Here is a 26,751-nt window from a genome sequence, read left to right on the forward strand (position 1 = left end):
AGCCTCATTTTTGTCATCTTGTCATGTGTCTGGTTGGGAGCACCAAAGTATTCGTATCATCAGGTATTGGCTATTTTTATTGTATCAGTATTAGTGAAAAGTATTAGTATCAGTATTAGTGATAAGTGATAATGTGCGAGTGTGGTGAAAGTGTTGAATGATGATGAAAGTATTCTCTTTTTGGGGATTTTCTTTCTTTTTTGAGTCACCCTGCATTGGTGGGAGACGGCCGACTTGTTGGAAAAAAAAAAAAAAAAGTTGTCATTATTTATAAAATATTAGTACTACAGGCATACCTCATTAACCCTTTGAACATCTGTCCCATAGTTCTTCGGCTTTGAAGCCATGGTTCAAGCCATAGTTCTACGCTATGAGCTCAGCTCACTTAGATAAGCTGTGATCGGTAAATTTGGGCCTAGATATGAGAACATACATCTGTGCAATAAGTGTGCACCACATAAAACAAATCCTGCAGCATGCAGTGCATACTTTACCTTTGATATACCTTTGAAGAGTTTCGAGAGTTTCACTATCAGAGCCAGGCCATGGGCCAGGCTCATCTGGTGCTTGCCTGGTCAACCAGGCTGTTGCTACTGGAGGTCCAATGCCCCACATATCCGTCACAGCCTGGTTGATCTGACACCTGGTGAAGATACTTGTCCAGTTTCCTCTTGAAGGTTTCTACACTTGTTCGTGCCGTGTTTCTGATATCTTCTGGTGAGATGTTGAATAGTTTGGGACCCCAGATGTTGATACAGTGTTCCCTTATTGTCCCCACCACACCCCTTCTCCTCACTGGGTTTATTTTACACTTCCTCCCGTATCTCTCACTCCAGTATGTTGTTATGGCAGTGTGCAAATTTGGGACCAGGCCCTCGATAGAAAAAAAACTGCGACTATTTTTGGATTAAAACAGAGACTGCGGTGTTTTTTTGTATGTTTTTTTTTTACAGTTGTATTCGCGGTTTCTTGGTCTCATTTGATAGAATGGAAGATATATTACAGAAATAGAGATGATCTTGATTGGATTTAGTACTGAAAATGGCTTGAAACTGAGTTAAAAATAGGGGAAATGTTCGATTTTTACCAACGTTCTAGAGTGAACAGGTGACGTCACACGTCCAGTACGCATCAGCTGGTGGGTCTAATGTGTGTTCACGAATGCACTGATATTATTTATACAATCATTACAATATTGCATAGCAGTAAATCTTCTATTTTTTCGTGTGAATAAAAATTCATTATGTGAATAAAAAATCAAAATGGAATTCATTTGTCAAGCCTGGAAACATAACTAATAAACAGAAGAAATTTGATTTTAGTGCCAAATGACATTTTTCTCAGTTGGTGTAAATATAGAACATCTGCAGCTTGAGAGTTAAGAACCACATTAGAAGGCCTATGTGCTTATGCTTGGCAGGTCCTGAGACCTGGCATATTCAGTAGTGTTGGTAATAGCATTAGTAGTAGTTAATAGTTCTAGTTGGTATACTTGGTTTAAACCTTTCACTGTTTCATTGTAGATTTATGTTATTGATGCCAGGGTTGCATACATAGAATTATGTTTTGAGCTCAGCTCCCTTGGATAAGCTATGAATTGTGAATTTTAGCCAAGGCATGAGAGAATGAGTGTGTGCTGTGAGTGTGCACAGTATAAAAAAATCCAGCCCCATGCGGTGCATGATGAGAAAAACAAACCCCGACCTTGTTCATGTTTAGTTTAAAATAGGTAATGTTTTCTGGGATGGTTTTTATGGTATTATTGGCTGTTTCTTGGTGTCATTTGGTAGAATGGAAGACATACTACTGATATAGTGATGACTTTGGTTGGTTTCAAAACTAACAATATTTGCACTGATAACTCATTACAATTGTGACTGGATGTGGATGTGTGAATTGCTCATTACTTTATAATTTGTTCATGATTGTAACCATGTATAAATGTAAGTGGATAATTTTACTTACTTAACATGATTCATTACCTTTGTAACTTGTGACTTCATTTCCTTTGTACCTTGTTCAGCTATCAAAACTTGGGGCCCAGTCCCTGGACCCATTATGTACCCCTGTACTCTTTTGACTACCACTCACAGGATGGGTATGGGCTGCATAATAAAGATATTAAACAACTTTCAAAACTGGAAGTAATGTATAATCAGGCTCAGAGTAGCAGAAATATTGGACTTGATGATTTTCCTGAGGACTGGTAAGGCCCATTTACACTCCCCAGTCTGTTTTATGTGTGTTTACTAAGTCGGATTCAGTTATTGGGATGCTGTAAAAAATGACCAATTATTCCTGGTTATATTTTATTATTTGAGAAATAGGGTAACTCTCTGCATTTTTAGTGATGAATTTAAAATGGAGGGCAGGTGCAATAAAGGAGAGGCCCAAGACATGATTAATGAACAAAGGGAATGTTAATTTAGTGCCTGGAATATCTGCAGTGTTTATTTTGGTCTCTGTCTTTAAATTAATTTTTTTAATTTTGTGCAAAATTGGATGAATTACCAACTTTTGTGCACTTTATAGGGTAGTTCTGATAGTTGAATGGGCAGTTTTTTGCGTGTGTTTATCTCCATAGCTTTGATCGCTGCAAAACTGAGATACGAGACAGCAGCCTTTTGTACTGTAAGAGTGAGATGTGGATGGCATCACAGGAGATAAGAACATGGGAATTAAGGAGTACTGTAATAAGCCTACTGGCTCATGCTAGGCAGGTCCTCAGAACAAACACATAACTAGTGGTTTAGCAACAAAGTTGTTGATGATCTTTTTATGAATATACCATGGTGTTGCTGTGTCAGGCACAGCATGATACCATGGTGTTACTGTACTCACCTAATTGTAGTTGCAGGAGTTGAGACTCAGCTCCTGGCCCCACCTCTTCACTGAATGCTACTAGGTCCTCTCTCTCCCTGCTCAGTGAGCTTTATCATACCTCGTCTTAAAGCTATGTATGGTTCCTGCCTCCACTACATCACTTGCTAGACTTTTCCACTTCCTGACTACTCTATGACTGAAGAAATACTTCCTAACATCCCTATGACTCATCTGAGTCTTCAACTTCCAAATGTGACCCTTGTTTCTGTGTCCCCTCTCTGGAACATCCTGTCTCTGTCCACCTTGTCTATTCCACACAGTATTTTGTATGTTGTTATCATGTCTCTAACTCTCCTGTCCTCCAGTGTTGACAGGCTGATTTCCCTTAACCTTTCTTCTTGGGATATTCCCCTTAGCTCTGGAACTAACCTTGTCGCAAACCTTTGTACTTTCTCTAATTTCTTGATGTGGTTGATCCGGTGTGGGCTCCAAACTGGTGCTGCATACTCCAGTATGGGCCTGACGCACACGGTGTACAGTGTCTTGAACGATTCCTTACTAAGGTATCAGACACAGTGTAAGGTATCAGACACAGTGTGATACCATGGTGTTGCTGCGTTAGACACACAGCATGATACCATGGTGTTGCTGTGTCAGTGTGAACAAGGTAACATATATGGAGGGATTCAAGGAAACTGATTATCTGGACTTGGGGTGGGGATGATTATCAGAATCTTATCTGAATTGTATTGTCTGTACACTTATGGCAAGACAGCTGTTAAAAGAATGATATGAATGTTTCCTCCTAGGAACAATTCCTTGGTGAGAGATTATATTGTGGTGAAAAAATTCTTTTAGTTAAGAAAATGATAGATTTTTTCATATTCTTTATATACTTTTAATTTCTCTTGAAAAATGTTTTAAATTACTTTTATATATAAATTAACTTTAATTTTTGAAGGTTGGTGAAGCTGTAGTGCTAGCATGTGGTGCCCTGCCATCATGGTGTGAAGACTTGACATATGCCACCCCTATGCTCTTCCCATTTGATACCAGACATCTTTACTTCAATTGCACAGCTTTTGGTCCTGAGAGGTAGGTATCTCCAGATATTAGTGCATTAACCCTTTCATTGTTAGTGCCGTAGTACTATGGCTTACAAGCCAGTGTTGGTGCCATAGTACTGCGCCAAAATTCTAGCAGCTTCAGATCTAGCGGGAGAAAGCTGGTAGGCCTACATGTGAGAGAATGGGTCTGCGTGGTCAGTGTGCGCAGTATAAAAAAAAATCGGGGAGCCAGTGGTGCATTGTGGGAACACCATTTCAGTAGTCCTTGTTCAGCATGCCTAGCAATAAGAAATATCTGACTCCCTGGCGAATCTGGGACTCTTCTCTTCCCAAGTGATAGCTCTAACACAGATGGAAGTGTCAGTGAAGATGAATTTCATGGTTGTGAGGAGTTTGTAACTGAAAGCAATGCCCAGGATACCAGAAGGAAGGAAGGAAGAAAGAAAGAAAGAAAAAGAAAGAAATGAGTGGAAAGAAAGAAGGACTACCCAGATGCCCATCAACCTAGGATAACCCAAAGTCAGACAAAGTGACTTATTTCCATGTGGGTGATGGGGAAGACAGCATGCTTGTTGTGGAAGATGGGGTGGGTAATGGGTGGTGGTAATACGTCATTGTGATACCAGCCATGCCGCTGTCAGCACATCCACAACAAAGAAAGAACTCACACACAACGAAAACATTCCACAAGCTGTTGCAGTTCTAGGAACTGCAACAGCTTGAGACTAAATTTTTTTTTATTTTTTTTTAACAAGTTGGCCGTCTCCCACTGAGGCAGGGTGACCCAAAATGAAAGAAAATCCCCAAAAAGAAAATACTTTCATCATTCAACACTTTCATCATCATTCAACACTTTCACCTCACTCAAACATAATCACTGTTTTTGCAGAGGTGCTCAGAATACAACAGTTTAGAAGCATATACATATAAAGATGCACAACATATTCCTCCAAACTGCCAATATCCCAATAGTAATAAACAACATTTTTTATTGTTGGTTTGTGTAAACAGGTTTTGGAAACATTGTAATGATAACAGTTGTGCAGTTATTGAGTTGCATACAATGAGTGGATATACAGTAGGACCCCACTTTTTCGGCAGGTTTGGTTCCAGGCTACTTCCAGAAAGCAGACTTTACCAGAAACCAGAACTCCATTTTTTCCATTTATAAATACATAGAAATGCCAGATAACAAGTTTAACATATATTAAGTTTGCAATAGAACTAGGCATTAAAAAGTAAAATACACACACAGTACACTCATTATTTACCTCAAAATATTTGTAGTCTTAATATAGGGCAAAAGGTGAGTAGTATTTACTCTAAGAAGTCAGGTGTGGTAGCCCTCCTGGCCACCCCACCCACACATACTATACTACGATGCTTAAAGCTCCCTATAGCGATAAAATGCATATACAGTACACACATTACTTACCTTAAAATATTTGTAGTCTTAATGTACGGTGAGAGGTGAGTTTTATTTGTATGAAGTAAAGTTGGAAAGTATGGGTAGCCAGGAAGGGCAGCCCTTCTAACCCCACCCACACACAATGTAAACAAACCAGACGAACGCATCTGGTTTTTGTCACAAGTCCTACAAGTTGCCTGGCTACCACAAGTCCTACAAGTTGCCTGGCTACCACAAGTCTTACAAGTTGCCTGGCTACCACAAGTCCTACAAGTTGCCTGGCTACCACAAGTCCTACAAGTTGCCTGGCTACCACAAGTCCTACAAGTTGTCTGGCTACAACAAGTCCTACAAGTTGCCTGGCTACCACAAGTCATTCAAGTTGCCTGGCTACCACAAGTCCTACAAGTTGCCTGGCTACCACAAGTCCTACAAGTCGCCTGACTAACACATCTCATATTTATGTTAATTTATTCTACTGTGGGGTGTATTTAGATGGATTAAGCAAAATGTCTATATTAACGTGGTGGTGGTGCATTGAGGTATATGTGGAGGCAAAAAATGTTATCTATGGAGGCAAAGAAGGGAATGTATGAAAGTATAGTAGTACCAACACTCTTATATGGGTGTGAAGCTTGGGTTGTAAATGCTGCAGCGAGGAGGCAGTTGGAGGCAGTGGAGATGTCCTGTCTAAGGGCAATGTGTGGTGTAAAATATTATGCAGAAAATTCAGTGTGGAAATTAGGAGAAGGTGTGGAGTTAATAAAAGTATTAGTCAGAGGGCTGAAGAGGGTTTGTTGAGGTGATTTGGTCATTTAGAGAGAACAGAACAAAGTAGAGTGACATGGAGAGCCTATAAATCTGTAGGGGAAGGAAGGTGGGGTACGGGTTGTCCTCGAAAATGTTGGAGGGAAGGGGTAAAGGAGGTGTTGTGGGTGAGGGGTTTGAACTTCCAGCAAGCGTGCATGAGCGTGTTAAATAGGAGTGAATGGAGACGAATGTTATTTGGGACCTGATGAGCTGTTGGAGTGTGAGCAGGGTAATATTTAGTGAAGAGATTCAGGGAAACCGGTTATCTTATATAACCGGACTTGATGCAAGGAGAATAGAAGCATCAGGGAAGAGAGAGGTGAAGGTTTATAAACTAAAAGAGGAGGCAGTTAGGGTAAGATATAAACAGCTATTGAAGGATAGATGGGCTAATGAGAGCATAGGCAATGGGGTCGAAGAGGTACGGGGTAGGTTTAAAAATGTAGTGTTAAAGTGTTCAGCAGAAGTTTGTGGTTACAGAAAAGTGGGTGTGGGAGGGAAGAGGAGCGATTGGTGGAATGATGATGTAAAGAGAGTAGTAAGGGAGAAAAAGTTAGCATATGAGAAGTTTTTACAAAGTAGAAGTGATGCAAGGAGGGAAGAGTATATGGAGAAAAAGAGAGAGGTTAAGAGAGTGGTGAAGCAATGTAAAAAGAGAGCAAATGAGAGAGTGGGTGAGATATTGTCAACAAATTTTGTTGAAAATAAGAAAAAGTTTTGGAGTGAGATTAACAAGTTAAGGAAGCCTAGAGAACAAATTGATTTGTCAGTTAAAAATAGGAGAGGAGAGTTATTAAATGGAGAGTTAGAGGTATTGGGAAGATGGAGGGAATATTTTGAGGAATTGTTAAATGTTGATGAAGATATGGAAGCTGTGATTTCGTGTATAGGGCAAGGAGGAATAACATCTTGCAGGAGTGAGGAAGAGCCAGTTGTGAGTGTGGGAGAAGTTCGTGAGGCAGTAGGTAAAATGAAAGGGGGTAAGGCAGCCAGGATTGATGGGATAAAGATAGAAATGTTAAAAGCAGGTGGGGATATAGTTTTGGAGTGGTTGGTGCAGTTATTTAATAAATGTATGGAAGAGGGTAAGGTACCTAGGGATTGGCAGAGAGCATGCATAGTTCCTTTGTATAAAGGCAAAGGGGACAAAAGAGAGTGCAAAAATTATAGGGGGATAAGTCTGTTGAGTATACCTGGTAAAGTGTATGGTAGAGTTATTATTGAAAGAATTAAGAGTAAGACAGAGAACAGGATAGCAGATGAACAAGGAGGCTTTAGGAAAGGTAGGGGGTGTGTGAACCAGGTGTTTACAGTGAAACATATAAGTATTTAGATAAGGCTAAAGAGGTCTTTGTGGCATTTATGGATTTGGAAAAGGCGTATGACAGGGTGGATAGGGGGGGCAATGTGGCAGATGTTGCAGGTGTATGGTGTAGGAGGTAGGTTACTGAAAGCAGTGAAGAGTTTTTACGAGGATAGTGAGGCTCAAGTTAGAGTATGTAGGAAAGAGGGAAATTATTTCCCAGTAAAAGTAGGCCTTAGACAAGGATGTGTGATGTCACCGTGGTTGTTTAATATATTTATAGATGGGGTTGTAAGAGAAGTAAATGCGAGGGTCTTGGCAAGAGGCGTGGAGTTAAAAGATAAAGAGTCACACATAAAGTGAGAGTTGTCACAGTTGCTCTTTGCTGATGACACCGTGCTCTTGGGAGATTCTGAAGAGAAGTTGCAGAGATTGGTGGATGAATTTGGTAGGGTGTGCAAAAGAAGAAAATTAAAAGTGAATACAGGAAAGAGTAAGGTTATGAGGATAACAAAAAGATTAGGTGATGAAAGATTGGATATCAGATTGGAGGGAGAGAGTATGGAGGAGGTGAATGTATTCAGATATTTGGGAGTGGACGTGTCAGCGGATGGGTCTATGAAAGATGAGGTGAATCATAGAATTGATGAGGGGAAAAGGGTGAGTGGTGCACTTAGGAGTCTGTGGAGACAAAGAACTTTGTCCTTGGAGGAGAATGTATGAGAGTATAGTTTTACCAATGCTCTTATATGGGTGTGAAGCATGGGTGATGAATGTTGCAGCGAGGAGAAGGCTGGAGGCAGTGGAGATGTCATGTCTAAGGGCAATGTGTGGTGTGAATATAATGCAGAGAATTCGTAGTTTGGAAGTTAGGAGGAAGTGCGGGATTACCAAAACTGTTGTCCAGAGGGCTGAGGAAGGGTTGTTGAGGTGGTTCGGACATGTAGAGAGAATGGAGCAAAACAGAGTGACTTCAAGAGTGTATCAGTCTGTAGTGGAAGGAAGGCGGGGTAGGGGTCGGCCTAGGAAAGGTTGGAGGGAGGGGGTAAAGGAGGTTTTGTGTGCGAGGGGCTTGGACTTCCAGCAGGCATGTGTGAGTGTGTTTGATAGGAGTGAATGGAGACAAATGGTTTTTAATACTTGAAATGCTGTTGGAGTGTGAGCAAAGTAACATTAATGAAGGTGTCCAGGGAAACCGGCAGGCCGGACTTGAGTCCTGGAGATGGGAAGTACAGTGCTTGCACTCTGAAGGAGGGGTGTTAATGTTGCAGTTTAAAAACTGTAGTGTAAAGCACCCTTCTGGCAAGACAGTGATGGAGTGAATGATGGTGAAAGTTTTTCTTTTTCGGGCCACCCTGCCTTGGTGGGAATCGGCCAGTGTGATAATAAAAAAAAAAATACTTGAGTCCTGGAAATGGGAAGTCCAATGCCTGCATTCTAAAGGAGGGGTTCAGGATATTGGCAGTTTGGAGGGATATGTTGTGTATCTTTATACGTCTATGCTTCTAAGCTGTTGTATTCTGTCACCTCTGCAAAAAACTGATTATGTGTGAGCCAGGTGAAAGTGTTGAATGATGATGAAAGTATTTTCTTTTTGGGGATTTTTTTTCTTTTTGGGTCACCCTGCCTTGGTGGGAGACGGCCGACTTGTTGAAAAAAAAAAAAAACTTGTCTGGCTTTTTTTTGAGGTGTTCAGAACCTAACCCTTTTTTCCTCATATGTTGTTTTGATTACATATGAAACTGCATATCACAAAATTATGTATAGCAATGATTTCAGGAATATAGTCTGGTATGTCATTCGCATAGACCAAAAACCACCGGTACTAATACCGATCCTTGTGGTACACTACTTGTTATTCTTCCTCATTCTGATATTTCTTCCTGGGCATTCACTTTTTGCTTCTTCTCCTTAAGGTGCTTCTCAATCCACCAAAGTACATTCCCATTTATTCTTGCCTGCTTCTTAAATTTTTGCCCCAGTCTCATGTTGGGTACAGTATCAAATGACTTCTTGCAGTCTAAGAAAGTGCAATCCGCACATCCCCCTCTCTCCTATCTCGTTTAGAAATCCATAAGGTTGGTAAGACAAGACTTTGCCATCTCTGAACCAGTTTTGGTTGTTGTTTATGAAACCACTTCTCACCAAGTGCTCCTCCACTCTCCTTCTGACTATCTTCTCCATTACCTTTCATGGTATATATGTCAAATCAAATCGAATCAAATCAATCAAATCAAATCAAATCAAGTTTATTCTCCGTAAGGATTACAATGCTGAGTTTACAGAATTTGGATATTGTGTGGTTTACATGTTTTAAAATACTAATTACAGAGGGGGCCACTAGAACACCTAGCATGGCTAGGCATTTCGGGCAGACTTAGATTAATTCTTAACTTTAAAATATTACAAATTGTGAGGTAAGTTGGTATTATGGCTAAGTGACTAAATACTAGTTTGTGAGTTTAGCAATGTTTTTGTTTTTGTTTTTGCACAATACATAGTTTTAGTATTGGAGTATCACAGTGAAACTTGCTTGTAGTTCAGTGCCTCCTGTCCATCTCCTTACATGTAGGTGCTAAGTTCGCTGTCTTCCAGATCTCTGGCAACTGTCCTCTGTTCACTTACTTATTGTAGGTCATAGCTAGTGATTTGGACAGTGCTTCTGCTCCTTGCAAATCCATGGTGAAACCCATTAGGACTCACCTCTTTTTTGATGTAATCAGATCTGTTTACATCTCACATTGAACCATAAACAGATCTGATTACATCATATCTGTTTACTGGGAATGCCTGCAAGTCTTGAACATGTATTCATTGGAGCAGAGGGGAGAGAGGTACATGATAATATATACCTGGAAAATACTCGAAGGCCTGGTCCCAAATCTACATACTGCCATAGCAGCATACTGGAGTGAGAGATATGGGAGGAAGTGTAAAATAAACCCAGTGAGGAGCAGGGGTGCAGTGGGGACAATAAGGGAACACTGTATCAACATACGGGGTCCCAGACTATTCAACATCTTACCAGAAGATATCAGAGACACTGCTGGAACAAGTGTAGAAGCCTTCAAGAGGAAACTGGACAAGTATCTTCACCAGGTGCCAGATCAACCAGGCTGTGATGGATATGTGGGGCAGTGGGCCTCCAGCAGCAACAGCCTGGTTGACCAGGCAAGCACCAGACGAGCCTGGCCCATGGCCAGGCTCAGAGAGTACTTAAACTCTTGGGACTCTTCAAAGGTATATCAAAGGTGTGTCCCCTTCCCCTTCCCTAGTATGGTCTGCATGGAAAATTGTGAAGCCAGCTGCAGAACAAACTTTTGATCACTAAAGTATATGGCAGCAGATGGTTGAAGGCTGAACCTTTTAGAAATCTTGGGTAACTCTCATACACCAATTACATGTGGGACTATGCAGTTTCAAGAGTGGGCTCGTCCACACATGGGTCAGACTCTGAACTATATTCAGTAAAGATCAAATAATGGGGTATTAGATGGATAATAATGGTAGAACAAAACAATATCCTCTTCTGACATTATTATCTATTACATATGCCATCATCTGAGTTTCATTGCACATAGTGCAGAGTTTAACCCAAAGCTCAATGGCCCCACTTGTAATTGATGTATGGAAGTCCGAACTTCAACCACCTGCTGCCATAAGTTTCAATGATCAAAAGCTTATCCTGCAACCAGCATCACAACTTTCCATACAGAGAGTATGTTGGACACATCTTTGTCACTTGCATACTAATCCGTTAGTCACACAGTTAAAAGGTTAAATTGAAAACCAGCCATAGAATTTCACTGGATTTCCTGCCTCCAAATCTGTTTGCTCTTTTATTTCTTATTAATGATGGTATAACAAGTTTAGAGTGATATTTAAAAAGTTTTTTTAACACGTCGGTCAACATTTTCACCATCATTCATATATAATCACTGTCTTTGTAGAGGAGCTCAGATACAATAGTTTAGATGTCCCTCCAAACAGCCAATATCCCAAATCCCTCACTTAAAAGTGCAGGCATTGTATTTTCCACCTCCAGGACTCAAGTCTGGCTAACCAGTTTCCCTAAATCCCTTCAAAAAATATTTCCCTGCTCACACTCAAACAGCTCATCAGGTCCCAGAAACCATTCGTCTCCATTTACTCCTATCTAACACACTCATGCACACTTTCATGCATACTTGCTGGAAGTCCAAGCCCCTCACTCGCAAAACCTCCTTTATCCCTTCCCTCCAACCTTTCCTAGGATGACACCTACCCTGCCTTCCTTACCCTACAGGGTTATATGCTCTCCAAGTTATTCTGCTTCTAATACTTCTAGTAACTTCACACTTCATCCTAATTTCCACACTACGAATTCTCTGCATAATAATTACACCACACATTGCCCTTAGACATGACATCTCCACTGCCTCCAGCCGCCTCCTTGCTGCAGCATTGACAACTCGTGCTTCACACCCATATAAAAGTGTTGGCACCACTATATTCTCATACATCGTGCACCACTCGCCTTTTTACTTTTGTCATTTCTTTGGTTAACCTCATCCTTCTTAAACCATCTGCTGACCAGTCAACTCCCAGATATATGAACACATTCACTTCTTCTATACTTCCTCCCTCCAATGTGATATCCAATTTTTCTTTATCTAAATCATTTGATACCCTCATCACCTTATTCTTATCTATGTTCACTCTCAACTTTCTACCTTTACACACCCTCCCAAACTCGTCCACTAATCTTTGTAACTTTCCTTTAGAACAGTGTTATTCATTAATTTTTGCAAGAGAGCCACTTCGGTTAAACACATTGATTGAGAGAGCCGCAGCTACTGCAAGTTAGTGTAACTCAACTAAATTAAGTAGTACTGAGCTGCTAGTGCAGTATAGTAAATGAGAAAAATTAGCCTACATATCTTGTTATTAATAGTGGCTCGCAAGCTGCTGGCGGCTCGCGAGCCGTGCAATGAATACCACTGCTTTAGAATCTCCCAAAAGCACAGTATCATCAGCAGAAAGTAGCTGTGTCAACTCCCATTTTGTATTCGATTCCCCATAATTTAATTCCACCCCTCTCCCCAATACCTTAGCATTTACTTCTTTTACAACCCCATCTATAAATATGTTAACCATGGTGACATTACACATCCCTGTCTAAGGCCTACTTTTATTATGAAGTAATCTCCCTCCTACACACCCTAACCTGAACCTCACTATCCTCGTAAAAACTCTTTACAGCATTTAGTAACTTACTACCTATTCCATACACTTGCAACATCTGCCACGTTGCTCCCCTATCATATGCCTTAAAAAAATCAAGTGTTTATGGATTTGGGTTATTTCATAAAAGCATATTTATATTATATATAATTAATTACTGGTAGAAATTGGGCCTCCACATAAATTTGCATAAAGTGAAATCATATAAAGCAAGGGAAACATGTACAGTATTTACAAAGATTTCTTATTTTAAGATTTAAATAATTGTTTGCATATTTTTCCTTAAAACCTCATGGTTTCAGATCTTTGGTGTGGCTACAGAGTCAGAGAGATGTAAGTGTGGAGCGACGTGGGGGGTTGAGAAGAGATGACCCTCATGAATATAGAGTAGGACGACTAAAACACGAGAGAGTGACTGTGCCTCGTGGTTCCAATCTTCTTCAATGGGCTCAGCAGGTGAGAGTATGAACTTAAATGTTAAGGGATATGACACTGTAGCACTCTGGAATTATTTTGTTATGCAACATCGCTAGATCACTTATTACCGAATCAGTTAATATATTTTGATGTTAATACTTTGGGAAAGTCGTGGTATGAATAGTGTAATGATGAATTATACATTATTTATTGAAAATCATTAACATTGAATACTTATTTGCATCTGCTACCTGCAACAAGAAGAATACATGCAATTTATTTTTTTCTGATACAGTGGAACCTCAAAAATCGAACTTAATCCGTTCCAGGAGCTAGTTCTAATTTCGAAAAGTCTGAAATTCGAAGCAATATTTCCCATAAGAAATAATGGAAATACAATTAATCCGTTCCAGAAACCCAAAAATATTCACATAAAAAATACATTTTATAGAGATTAATTAGTTTTACATACAACAAATACTATAGTTTTTAATTATGTATAGTAATACATATAAAATAACATTTTTACTTACCTTTATTGAAGATTGGTGATGGCATCTGGAAGATAGGGAGGAGGAGAGAGGGAGTTGGGGTTAGTGTTTGGAAGGAGAATCCCTTTCCATGAGGACTTCAGGTAAAGCTCTCTCTGGGGTTACTTCCCTTCTCTGTCTTTTAATGCCACTAGGACCAGCTTGAGAGTCACTGGACCCCTGTCTCACAAAATAACTGTCCACAGTCCTCTGTTTCTGGCCCTCTTTAACATTTCCCTAAAATGGGACATGGTTCTGTCACTGAACTTGTTGCAAAGATGGCTTGTTTCAGCTTGCTCAGGGTGGTACTTCTGCACAAACATTTGGACATCATTCCACTTGGCACAAATCTCCTTAATCTTTGAAGAAGGCACCTCATCCACTCCCTCTTCCTCCTCCTCTGAAGCAAGTTCCTCAGCTGTGGTCTGATACTGCTCCAGATGAAGCTCTTGCAGCTCTTCAGTGGTTAACTCTTCCCTGTGGTCCTCCACCAACTCTTCCACATCCTCACCATTCACCTCCAACCCCAGGGTGTTCCCCAATGCCACAATAGAGTCCACAACAGGCAGAGGGTCAGCTGGGTCAGGGTCAGCCTCAAACCCTTCAAAATACCTCTTTTGGACACAATCTGGCCACAATTGTCTCCAAGCAGAGTTCAAAGTCCTGGAAGTCACTCCCTCCCAAGCCTTACCTATAAGGCTTATGGATTTGTAGATGTTGAAGTGATTCCTCCAGAACTCTCTTAGGGTCAACTTAGTGTCTGTGGTCACTTCAAAGCACTTTTCAAACACTGCTTTTGTGTAGAGTTTTTTGAAGTTAAAAATGACCTGCTGGTCCATGGGCTGGAGGAGAGGAGTGGTGTTAGGAGGCAAGAACTTCACTTTTATAAAACTGAAGTCCTTAGACAAGAGGTCTAATAAGTTTGGAGGATGAACAGGAGCATTGTCCATTAACAGGAGGCACTTGAGTGGCAATTTCTTTTCCTGGAGGTATTTTTTCACACTGGGGCCAAACACTTCACAGACCCACTCTTTGAAAATTTGTCTTGTGACCCATGCCTTATGATTAGCTTTCCTCAAGACAAGGAGGGGTGTTAATGTTGCAGTTTAAAAACTGTAGTGTAAAGCACCCTTCTGGCAAGACAGTGATGGAGTGAATGATAGTGAAAGTTTTTCTTTTCCGGGCCACCCTGCCTTGGTGGGAATCGGCCAGTGTGATAATAAAAATAATAAAACATAACTTGTTCTTAAAGACATTGTTTTTCTTAAACACACTGGGATTTTCTGCATGATACACAAGTAAAGGCTTCACTTTAAAATCACCACTAGCATTAGCACAGAATAAAAGAGTAAGCCTGTCTTTCATAGGCTTGTGTCCTGGCAGTGCCTTTTCCTCCTGTGTGATGAAGGACCTTTTTGGCATTTTCTTCCAAAACAAGCCTGTTTCATCACAATTAAACACTTGTTCAGATTTGAATTCTTCACTGTCTATGTACCCCTTAAACTCCTGTACAAACTTCTCAGCTGCCCGTTTGTCTGAACTGGCTGCCTCACCATGTCTTACAACATTGTGTATGCCACTACGCTTCTTAAATCTGTCAAACCAGCCTCTGCTGGCCTTAAATTCACTATCAGCACTGGTTCCAGGAGTTTTCTGTACCAGATCGGCATGCAACTTCCTTGCCTTTTCGCAAATAATCGTCTCTGAAACACTATCACCTGCAATCTCTTTATCCTTGATCCACACCAGCAACAACTTCTCAACCTCTTCAACTATTTGTGGTCTTTTTTTGGTTAGCATATTAACACCTTTCGCAACATCAGCTTCCTTGATTTGTTCTTTCTTTGCCAGGATAGAACCGATGGTTGACTTGTTTTTCCCATACATCCTGGTAAGCTCAATAAGTCTCACACCGCTCTCATACTTCTGTATTTCTTTCTTCACATCTATGGTGTTTCTCACTTTCTTTACCACAGGGGTACCACTAGCAAGTTTCTTTGGGCCCATGGCAGCTTATTTCACAGTCCCACAAGCACTAAACACAACGAAATAATCGTAAAATGTGTGAATGAGAGCGCAGGTTAGTGTTCACTCAAGTATAAACAAAGCTAGACTGCTCACGGCGCCTGGGCGGGGACGCGGACAAAGCGGGCCGGCAGACATAGGGACATAGTTTGTCCGAAAAAATGGTCTTATTTTCGAAACGTTTGATATTTGATACTTTCGATTTTTTAGGTTCCACTGTACAATAAATGAAGCTAAAATATACTCATTCTGTTAATATCTGCTTTTAATGTAACTTCAACTAAAAAATTAAAAGTAACTTTTCTTTTAGGTGATGCGTGTCCACGCAAGTCGAAAATCCATTTTAGAAGTTGAATTCCGTGAGGAAGAAGGTACTGGTTTAGGTCCCACCCTGGAATTTTATGCTCTTGTGGCTGGTGAGCTGCAGCGAGCTGATCTGTCCATGTGGTTGTGTGATGATCAAACATCTGACCCCATCACTCCTCCTGCATTAGATGGTGGCAATGGGACTGGTGACTCGCAGACAAGACCTCCAGGCTATTATATCTGCCGTCAGGGAGGTCTCTTTCCTGCTCCCCTTCCCCAAGATAACTCAATTTGCGATCAAGTAGTTGAGTTATTTCATTTCCTGGGGATATTTTTGGCAAAAACTTTACAGGACAACAGACTTGTTGACCTACCTTTGTCTCGCCCTTTCCTCAAACTCATGTGTCATGGTGAGTTTGCTAATGTGAAGGACAGAGGCATTACAGGAAGTTATGCTAAACCCCGAGGAGGACTTTCTTCTTTACCAGTTGAAGAGGATCTCATGACCTCTTCCATAATAAGTGAAGAGAGTGAGAAAGAGCTTGAGCTGGACCCTCCCAAGTATCGCATTTCAGATACTCAACCATGGTAAGGATTTTTATTAAGTTGAGTTCTTGTTTGACACTTACTTATAAAATTATTTTTAGAGCTTAGATTTGAATTTTAAGTACTTTATATAAAATAGAAATCAAGGAATTCCTCACTCTTTTTTTAAGTAATCAAAATTTGCAGAAAGTAAAATAAGGGATTCTTTTTTGTTTCTGATGATTTTCTTTGACTGCATTTCATTCCCACTAGGTGGTTAACAATGCCAGGATTGTTGTATTGGGGAGGCTTATGGGGAGACTAGCTTGTTAGATGGTGTGGCTAGAGGAATTCTTGCATTTGCAGTGCAAGAACATTCTTTTCACTTAGATTGTTTATTATAGATCAATTAACTCTTTCACTGTCTATCGTATAGATCTACTCTGTTGACCCCAGGATCCCTCATGTAGATATGCGTCTTGAGCTCAGCTCACTCAGATAAGCTGAGAGTGGTAAATTTTGGCCTAGATATGAGAAGATGAGTCTGTGCATCTTAAAATAGTGACTTTGCAGTATTTTCTATGATGTCTTTTATGGGTTTATTGGCTGTTTCTTGGTATCATTTAATAGAATGGAACATACTACTGAAATAGAGATTATTTTTATTGTTTCAGGAGTAGAAGTAGCTTAAATTCAACCTCAAAGTAGTAGAAATATTCTGTTTTTGACAATTTTCCTGTGGACATGTAAGGCCCTTCTATGTTCTCTGGTCTGTTTTATGGATTTTTACCAGGTCTGGTTCAATTATTGGGACACTGTAAACCATGACTAATCATTCCTCGTTTTTTTTTTTTTTTCCAACAAGTCGGTCGTCTCCCACCGAGGCAGGGTGACCCAAAAAAGAAAGAAAATCCCCAAAAAGAAAATACTCTCATCATCATTCAACACTTTCACCACACTCACACATTATCACTGCTTTTGCAGAGGTGCTCAGAATACAACAGTTTAGAAGCATATACGTATAAAGATACACAACATATCCCTCCAAACTGCCAATATCCCAAACCCCTCCTTTAAAGTGCAGGCATTGTACTTCCCATTTCCAGGACTCAAGACCGACTATATGAAAATAACCGGTTTCCCTGAATCCCTTCACTAAATATTACCCTGCTCACACTCCAACAGATCGTCAGGTCCCAAGTATCATTCGTCTTCATTCACTCCTATCTAACACGCTCATGCACACTTGCTGGAAGTCCAAGCCCCTCGCCCACAAAACCTCCTTTACCCCGTCTTTCCAACCCTTTCAAGGACGACCCCTACCCCTCTTTCCTTCCCCTATAGATTTATATGCTTTCCATGTCATTCTACTTTGATCCATTCTCTCTAAATGACCAAACCACCTCAACAACCCTCTTCTGCCCTCTGACTAATGCTTTTATTAACTCCACACCTTCTCCTAATTTCCACACTCCGAATTTTCTGCATAATATTTACACCACACATTGCCCTTAGATAGGACATCTCCACTGCCTCCAACCGTCTCCTCGCTGCTGCATTTACCACCCAAGCTTCACATCCATATAAGAGTGTTGGTACTACTATACTTTCATACATTCCCTTCTTTGCGTCCATAGATAACGTTTTTTGACTCCACATATACCTCAACGCACCACTCACCTTTTTTCCCTCATCAATTCTATGATTAACCTCATCCTTCATAAATCCATCCGCCGACACGTCAACTCCCAAGTATCTGAAAACATTCACTTCTTCCATACTCCTCCTCCCCAATTTGATATCCAATTTTTCTTTATCTAAATCATTTAATACCCTTATCACCTTACTCTTTTCTGTGTTCACTTTCAACTTTCTACCTTTACACACATTCTCAAACTCATCCACTAACCTTTGCAATTTTTCTTTAGAACCTCCTATAAGCACAGTATCATCAGCAAAAAGTAACTGTGTCAATTCCCATTTTGAATTTGATTCCCCATAATTTAATCTCACCCCTCTCCCGAACACCATAGCATTTACTTCTTTTACAACCCCATCTATAAATATATTAAACAACCATGGTGACATTACACATCCCTGTCTAAGACCTACTTTTACCGGGAAGTATTCTCCCTCTCTTCTACACACCCTAACCTGAGCCTCACTATCCTCATAAAAGCTCTTTACAGCATTTAGTAACTTACCACCTATTCCATATACTTGCAATATCTGCCACATTGCTCCTCTATCCACTTTATCATATGCCTTTTCTAAATCCATAAATGCAATAAAAACTTCCCTACCTTTATCTAAATACTGTTCACATATATGCTTAAATGTAAACACTTGATCTACACATCCCCTACCCACTCTGAAGCCTCCTTGCTCATCCGCAATTCTACATTCTGTCTTACCTCTAATTCTTTCAATTATAACCCTGCCGTATACTTTTCCTGGTGTACTCAGTAAACTTATTCCTCTATAATTTTTACAATCTCTTTTGTCCCCTTTCCCTTTATATAAAGGGACTATACATGCTCTCCGCCAATCCCTAGGTACCTTCCCCTCTTTCATACATTTATTAAACAAAAGTACCAACCACTCCAACACTATATCCCCCCCTGCTTTTAACATTTCTGTCATGATCCCATCAGTTCCAGCTACTTTACCCTCTTTCATTCTACGTAATGCCTCACGTACCTCCACCACACTTACATTCTGCTCTTCTTCACTCCTAAAAGATGGTATACCTCCCTGGCCAGTGCATGAAATTACCGCCTCCCTTTCTTCCTCAACATTTAAAAGTTTCTCAAAATATTCTCGCCATCTACCTAATACCTCCCTCTCCCCATCTACTAACTCCCCTACTCTGTTTTTAACTGACAAATCCATACTTTCCCTAGGCTTTCTTAACTTGTTTAACTCCAAAATTTTTTCTTATTTTCATTAAAATTTGACAGTGCCTCTCCCACTCTTTCATCTGCTCTCCTTTTGCACTCTCTCACCACTCTCTTCACCTTTCTTTTACTCTCCATATACTCTGCTCTTCTTATAACACTTTTGCTTTGTAAAAACCTCTCGTAAGCCACCTTTTTCTCTTTTATCACACCCTTTACTTCATCATTCCACCAATCACTCCTCTTTCCTCCTGCCCCCACCCTCCTAATACCACAAACTTCTGCCCCACATTCTAATACTGCATTTTTAAAACTATTCCAACCCTCTTCAACCCCCCTCCCCCCCCACTACTCATCTTTGCACTAGCCCACCTTTCTGCCAATAATCGCTTATATCTCGCCCGAACTTCCTCCTCCCTTAGTTTATACACTTTCACCTCCCTCTTACTTGTTGCTACCTTCCTCTTTTCCCATCTACCTCTTACTCTAACTGTAGCTACAACTAAATAATGATCCAATATATCAGTTGCCCCTCTATAAACATGTACATCCTGGAGCCTACCCATCAACCTTTTATCCACCAATACATAATCTAACAAACTACTTTCATTACGTGCTACATCATACCTTGTATATTTATTTATCCTCTTTTTCATAAAATATGTAGTACTTATTACCAAATTTCTTTCTACACATAGCTCAATTAAAGGCTCCCCATTTACATTTACCCCTGGCACCCCAAATTTACCTACTACTCCCTCCATAACATTTTTACCCACTTTAGCATTGAAATCCCAACCACCATTACTCTCACACTTGATTCAAAACTCCCCACGCATTCACTCAACATTTCCCAGAATCTCTCTCTCTCCTCTACACTTCTCTCTTCTCCAGATGCATATACGCTTACTATCACCCACTTTTCACATCCTCGTTATATTTAATTATTCAAGAAATAGGGTAAATCTTCAATTTTTTGTGTACTGATGAATTCAAAATGGACGGCAAGTGTAATATAAGAGAGGCCTGGGTATGTAATTAATGAGCAGGGAAAATATTTTTATTACCTGGAATAGTTTCAGTATTTATTTTAGACTGTTTTTAAATTGGAAGTTGTTTTTAATTTTGTGTAAAGTTGAATAAATTATCGAATTTTATAGGGCAGTTTTGATAGTTGAATTGGCAATTTCTCATGCTCAATCGATAGAACAGAAGGCATACTATGAAAATAACTGAGAATTTACTCAAATTCTCATTAATTATTCTTAAGACTGAAAGGAATAGCAGTGATTCCATAAGCTTGCATTAAATAATTGGGCTGCAGTATGCCTAGCAGGTGAACATTGCTGCTTTCAGCTTATGATTTCCTGACATATTTCCTAAATTTTTATATGTTATTTTTTTTATTATCACACTGGCCGATTCCCACCAAGGCAGGGTGGCCCGAAAAAGAAAAACTTTCACCATCATTCACTCCATCACTGTCTTGCCAGAAGGGTGCTTTACACTACAGTTTTTAAACTGCAACATTAACACCCCTCCTTCAGAGTGCAGGCACTGTACTTCCCATCTCCAGGACTCAAGTCCGGCCTGCCGGTTTCCCTGAATCCCTTCATAAATGTTACTTTGCTCACACTCCAACAGCACGTCAAGTATTAAAAACCATTTGTCTCCATTCACTCCTATCAAACACGCTCACGCATGCCTGCTGGAAGTCCAAGCCCCTCGCACACAAAACCTCCTTTACCCCCTCCCTCCAACCTTTCCTAGGCCGACCCCTACCCCGCCTTCCTTCCACTACAGACTGATACACTCTTGAAGTCATTCTGTTTCGCTCCATTCTCTCTACATGTCCGAACCACCTCAACAACCCTTCCTCAGCCCTCTGGACAACAGTTTTGGTAATCCCGCACCTCCTCCTAACTTCCAAACTACGAATTCTCTACATTATATTCACACCACACATTGCCCTCAGACATGACATCTCCACTGCCTCCAGCCTTCTCCTTGCTGCAACATTCATCACCCACGCTTCACACCCATATAAGAGCGTTGGTAAAACTATACTCTCATACATTCCCCTCTTTGCCTCCAAGGACAAAGTTCTTTGTCTCCACAGACTCCTAAGTGCACCACTCACTCTTTTTCCCTCATCAATTCTATGATTCACCTCATCTTTCATAGACCCATCCGCTGACACATCCACTCCCAAATATCTGAATACGTTCACCTCCTCCATACTCTCTCCCTCCAATCTGATATCCAATCTTTCATCACCTTATCTTTTTGTTATCCTCATAACCTTACTCTTTCCTGTATTCACCTTTAATTTTCTTCTTTTATATGTATTTCTAATAAAGGTAGTGGGTAGTAGGTTGGTAGACAGCATCCGCCCAGGGAGGTACTACTGTACTGCCAAGTGGGTGTAAAACAGAAGCCTGTACAGATTGGCTATCACTAATTCGGCATCATCGGGACCTGCATGTAGGGTGCCGGATTAGTGATTTTGCCGGATTACAGAGTGGTTAGGTTAGAATACACTTAACCCAACGTCAATATTGGTGATTTCACCCAATTTATGCCGTATTTTTGGCCCATTCCATTGTTCCAGTCTACCAAACTCATAACTATTTCACTAGTATTCCTTCTATTCTGTCAATTGAGTACAAGAAACTGCCCATTCACCTATTTCAACAACCCAGTAAAGTGGTCAGAAATTGGTAATTTGGCCAATTTCACATAAATTTCAAAAGATGCCAATTTCAAAATAGGGTCCAGAATAAGCAGTGCAGACATTCCTAGCACTAAAGTAACATTTTCCCTGTTCATTAGTAACATCTCCAGACCCTCTTATATTATGCTTGCTTTCCATTTTGAATTTTTATTCACACAAAAGATAGAAGATTTACTGTTATGCAGACCACTGTATTATTGTAATAATTGAATAAATAATGTAAGCCCATTCATGACTGAGTATTAGACTGGCCAGTTGGACATGTATTGGATGGTGGCGTCATTTGTTTACTCTTGAACATTGGCAAAAATCGAACATTTCCGCTACTTTGAGCTTAAGGTACTTTCTGGCGTGGAACCAATCAAAATTATATATACTTCAGTAATATATCTTCCATTCTATAAAATGAGACAAAAAAAAATGAGAATACAACCATACAAACCATATGAAAATACACCGCAAAGTCGGGTTTACACCGTAAACACAGTCGCAGTTTTTTTTCTCATTACACACTGCGTGCTTCAGGATTTTTTTTTTATTGGTGCACACATACCACACAGACCTATTTTCTCATATGTAGGCCCAAATTTACTGGTCACAGCTTATCTGAGTGAGCTGAGCTCATGGCAACCGACAGTGGCTTCAAAGCTATCTTATCTTTATGGACAATGTACTGTATATGCTCTTTACACAACAAGAAGCATTTCTTTTATTCATTGGAACCATGGCTAGGGCTAAAAGTGAGCAGGTTATAACAATAATTGGAGAAAAAGTAATTGAAAGGATTTATTTAGCAAGTAGCGCCACCAGACAGTAGTGGCAGGTTGGTGTGGCAACCCCGAAAATTTGAAGTTATGCTAGCTGAAATTAGTGCCGGATTACTGATGGAACCGGATTACTGATTGCCGGATAAGTGATGGCCATCCTATATTTGTTTTACAGTGGACCCCCAGTATTTGATATTAATCCGTTCCTGAAAGCTCATCGAATACCGAAATTATCGAAAGGCAAATTAATTTTCCCCATAAGAAATAATGGAAATCAAATTAATCCGTGCAAGACACCCAAATGTATGAAAAAAAAAAATTTACCACATGAAATATTAAGTTGAATGCACGCAAGCTGAAGAAGACATGCACAGTTTGTAGTACTCTACTAACAATAGAATACATGACACTTACCTTTAATGAAGATCTGGTGATGATTGATGGGATGGGAGGAGGGGAGAGTGTCGAAGTTGTTAATGTTTAGAAGGGGAATCCCCTTCCATTAGGACTTGAGGTAGCAAGTCCTTTTCCGGGGTTACTTCCCTTCTTCTTTTAATGCCCCTAGGACCAGCTTGAGAGTCACTGGACCTCTGCCACACAACAAATCTGTCCATAGAGCTCTGTACCTCCCGTTCCTTTATGATTTGTTTAAATTGGGCCACAACATTGTCATTGTAATAGTCACCAGCACGGCTTGCAATAGCTGTGTTAGGGTGATTTTCATCCATAAAGGTTTGCAGTTCAACCCACTTTGCACACATTTCCTTAATTTTTGAAGTAGGCACAATGGATTCCACAACTGGCATAGGCTTCTCAGGGTTAGCCCCAAACCCTTCAAAATCTTTCTTAATTTCCATACTAATTCTCACCCTTTTTATCACAGGGTTGGCACTAGAAGCTTTCTTGGGGCCCATGGTGACTTATTTTGCAGAAACAAGCACCAAAAACACTGTGATAATATGGAATGTACCGAATGTATCCTTAGTTGCGAGCACACTGGCTGGCTTGTAAACACTGGCACGCATCGGGGCAGTTCAAGCCACATGTGGACACGTCTTGGACGAATCGCTTGTGGCGGGTTTTTTAACGAGTGGCGAGGCAAAATTTTTGCGTTAAAATGTATCGAATACTGGATTTATCGGACACCGATGCCATCGAATACCGGGGGACCATTGTATATGATGGTAGGATTGCTGGTGTCTTTTTTTCTGTCTCATAAACATGCAAGTTTTCACATTCGTCTTGCTACTGCTACTTACGCTTAGGTCACACTACACATGCATGTACAAATTTATTTATATACACTCATCTGAGTTTTCTTTGATTTAGCTCTTGTTCTTATTACTTTTCCTTTCATATCCATGGGGAAGTGGAATAAGAATCTTTCCTCTGTATGCCATGTGTGTTGTAAAAGTTAACTAAAATGCTGGGAGCAGTGAGCTAGTAACCCCTTTTTCCATATAGCTTACTGAAAAGAAAAAGAAGAAAATTGTCAAAGTGGGATATCTGAATGTGTGTGGATGTAGTGAGAATGATAAGAAAGAGATGATTGTGGATTTATGAATAAAAGAAGCTGGATGTCCTGGCTCTTAAGTGAAACAAAGCTGGGTAGGAGAGTTTCACTGGGGAGAAATAAATGGGATTAGGTCAGGGGGTTTCTAATAGAGTTAGAGCTAAGGAAGGAGTAGCAATAATGTTGAAGGATAAGTTATGGCAGGAAAAGAAGGAATTTAAATGTATAAATTCAAGGATTATGTGGAGTAAGATAAGGGTTGTATGTGAAAAGTGGGTTATAGTAAGTGTTTATGCACCTGGAGAAGAGAGAAGTGTAGAGGAGAGAGAGAGATTTTGGGAAATGTTGAGCGAGTGCATGGAGAGTTTTGAACCAAGTGAGAAAGTACTTGTGGTTGGGGATCTCGATGCTACAGTGGGTAAAAATGTTGTGGAGGGAGTAGTAGGTAAATTTGGGGTATCAGGGGTAAGTGAAAATGGGGAGCTTTTAATTGAACTGTGTGTAGAAAGAGCTAGTAACCCCTTCTCCTGTAGACATTACAAATTGTAAAAGGAGAATCTTTCGTTTTTCCTTTTGGGCCACCCCACCTCAGTGGGTTATGGCTGGTGTGTTGAAAGATATGTAGAAAGAGAAATACATATTTTATGAAAAAGAGGATAAATATACAAGTTATGATATAGCACATAATGAAAGTAGTTAGATTATGTATTGGTGGATAAGAGGTTGATGGGTAGGCTTCAGGATGTACAAGTTTATATAGGGGCAACAGATATGTATATTGAATCATTATTAGTTGTAGCTACAGTTAGAGTAAGAGGTAGATGGGACACAAGGAAAATGGCAACAGCAAATAAAAGAGAGGTGAAAATTTATAAACTAAGGGTGGAGGAAGTTAGGGTGAGATATAAGCAACTTTTGGCAGAAAGGTGGGCTAGTGCAAGTACGGGTAGTGGGGGGGGGGGGTGAAGAGGGATGGGATAGTTTTAAAAAATGCAGTATTAGAATATGGGGCAGAAGCTTGTGGCTATAGGAGGTAGGTGCAGGAGGCAAGAGGAATGATTGGTGGAGTGATGAGATAAAGGGAATAAGAAAGAAAAAGGTAGAAGAATTGAGACATTTATCCAACATACGGGAATCTTTCTTCAATAAAGATTCCCGTATGTTGCATAAGTGTCTCGATTCTTCAACTTGTCGATTGAATATCAAAATGGTATACAGTACCGACAGGTTGGTAGGTAAGACACACAGGCAACTTTATTCCGAAACATTTCGCCTACACAGTTGGCTTCTTCAGTCGAGTACAGAAAGTAGGCAGGAGCAGGAGAGATGTGAAGACAATGTAATCAGTCCATCACCCTTGAAGTCGTAGATTTGAGGATGTCAGTCCTTCAGCCTGGAGAAGTTCTGTTCCAAAGTCTGGAACTAACTGAAGATCAAGCGACAGTGTTGAGACTTAAATACTGTCATAAGGAGAGGTGCAGAGTAGTAGTAGTAGTGGGAATGTAGCCACTGAGCGGTCACGTCCCTCTCAGATCAAACAATTCTCACTTGAAAAAGTTGTCCAAGGTGTTTTCTCTTCTGTACCAAGATGCCATTGTGTTGCAGTGTCAGACAGAGTGAATATCAAAATGGTATACAATACCATTTTGATATTCCTTGAAGTCGTAGATTTGAGGATGTCACTCCCTCCAGGCTGAGGGACTGACATCCTCAAATCTACGACTTCAAGGGTGATGGACTGTTTACATCGTCTTCACATCTCTCCTGCTCCTGCCTACTTTATGTACTCGACTGAAGAAGCCTACTGTGTAGGCAAAACATTTCGGAATAAAGTTGCCTAAAGGTTGCCTATGTGTCTTACCTACCAACTTGTTGATTTTCAAAACCATTCATCACAAAGAAAAAGGTAGCTTATGAGAGGTTTTTACAAAGCAGAAGTGATATAAGAAGGGCAGAGTATATAGAAAGTAAAAGAAAGATGAGGAGAGTGGTGAGAGTGCAAAAGGAAAGCAAATGATAGAGTGGGAGAGGCACTGTCAAGAAATTTTGCTGAAAATAGGAAAAAAAAATTGGAGCTAAACAGGTTAAGAAAGCCTAGGGAACGAATGGATTTGTCAGTTAAAAACAGAGTAGGGGAGTTAGTAGATGGGGAGCTGGCAGTAATGGGCAGATGGCAGGAATATTTTGAGGAACTTTAAATACCAATGAAGAAAGGGAGGCAGTAATTTCATGCACTGGTCAGGGAGGTATAACATCTTTATGGAGTGAAGAAGAGATGGATGTGAGTGTAGGGGAGGTGCATGAGGCATTACATAGAATGAAAGGGAATAAAGCAGCTGTAACTGATGGGACCATGACAGAAATGTTAAAAGCAAGGGGGCGTATAGTGTTGGAGAGGTTGGT

General features: G+C 40.3%; 1 protein-coding gene across 11 annotated transcripts in view; it reads left to right on the forward strand.

Moving 5' to 3' along the window:
- Positions 1–26,751, forward strand: part of Ufd4 (ubiquitin fusion-degradation 4-like) — a 660,794-nt gene that overhangs the window by 615,350 nt on the left and 18,693 nt on the right. For all 11 annotated transcript variants that reach the window (XM_070079782.1, XM_070079788.1, XM_070079746.1 and 8 more), the window contains 3 exons: positions 3,785–3,918; positions 12,937–13,090; positions 15,917–16,500. In XM_070079782.1, the coding sequence (XP_069935883.1) occupies positions 3,785–3,918; positions 12,937–13,090; positions 15,917–16,500 (872 nt within the window). The remainder of the gene's footprint in view (positions 1–3,784; positions 3,919–12,936; positions 13,091–15,916; positions 16,501–26,751) is intronic.

Source organism: Cherax quadricarinatus, chromosome 6 (genome assembly GCF_038502225.1).
Source record: "Cherax quadricarinatus isolate ZL_2023a chromosome 6, ASM3850222v1, whole genome shotgun sequence".
Classification (NCBI taxonomy): domain Eukaryota; kingdom Metazoa; phylum Arthropoda; class Malacostraca; order Decapoda; family Parastacidae; genus Cherax; species Cherax quadricarinatus.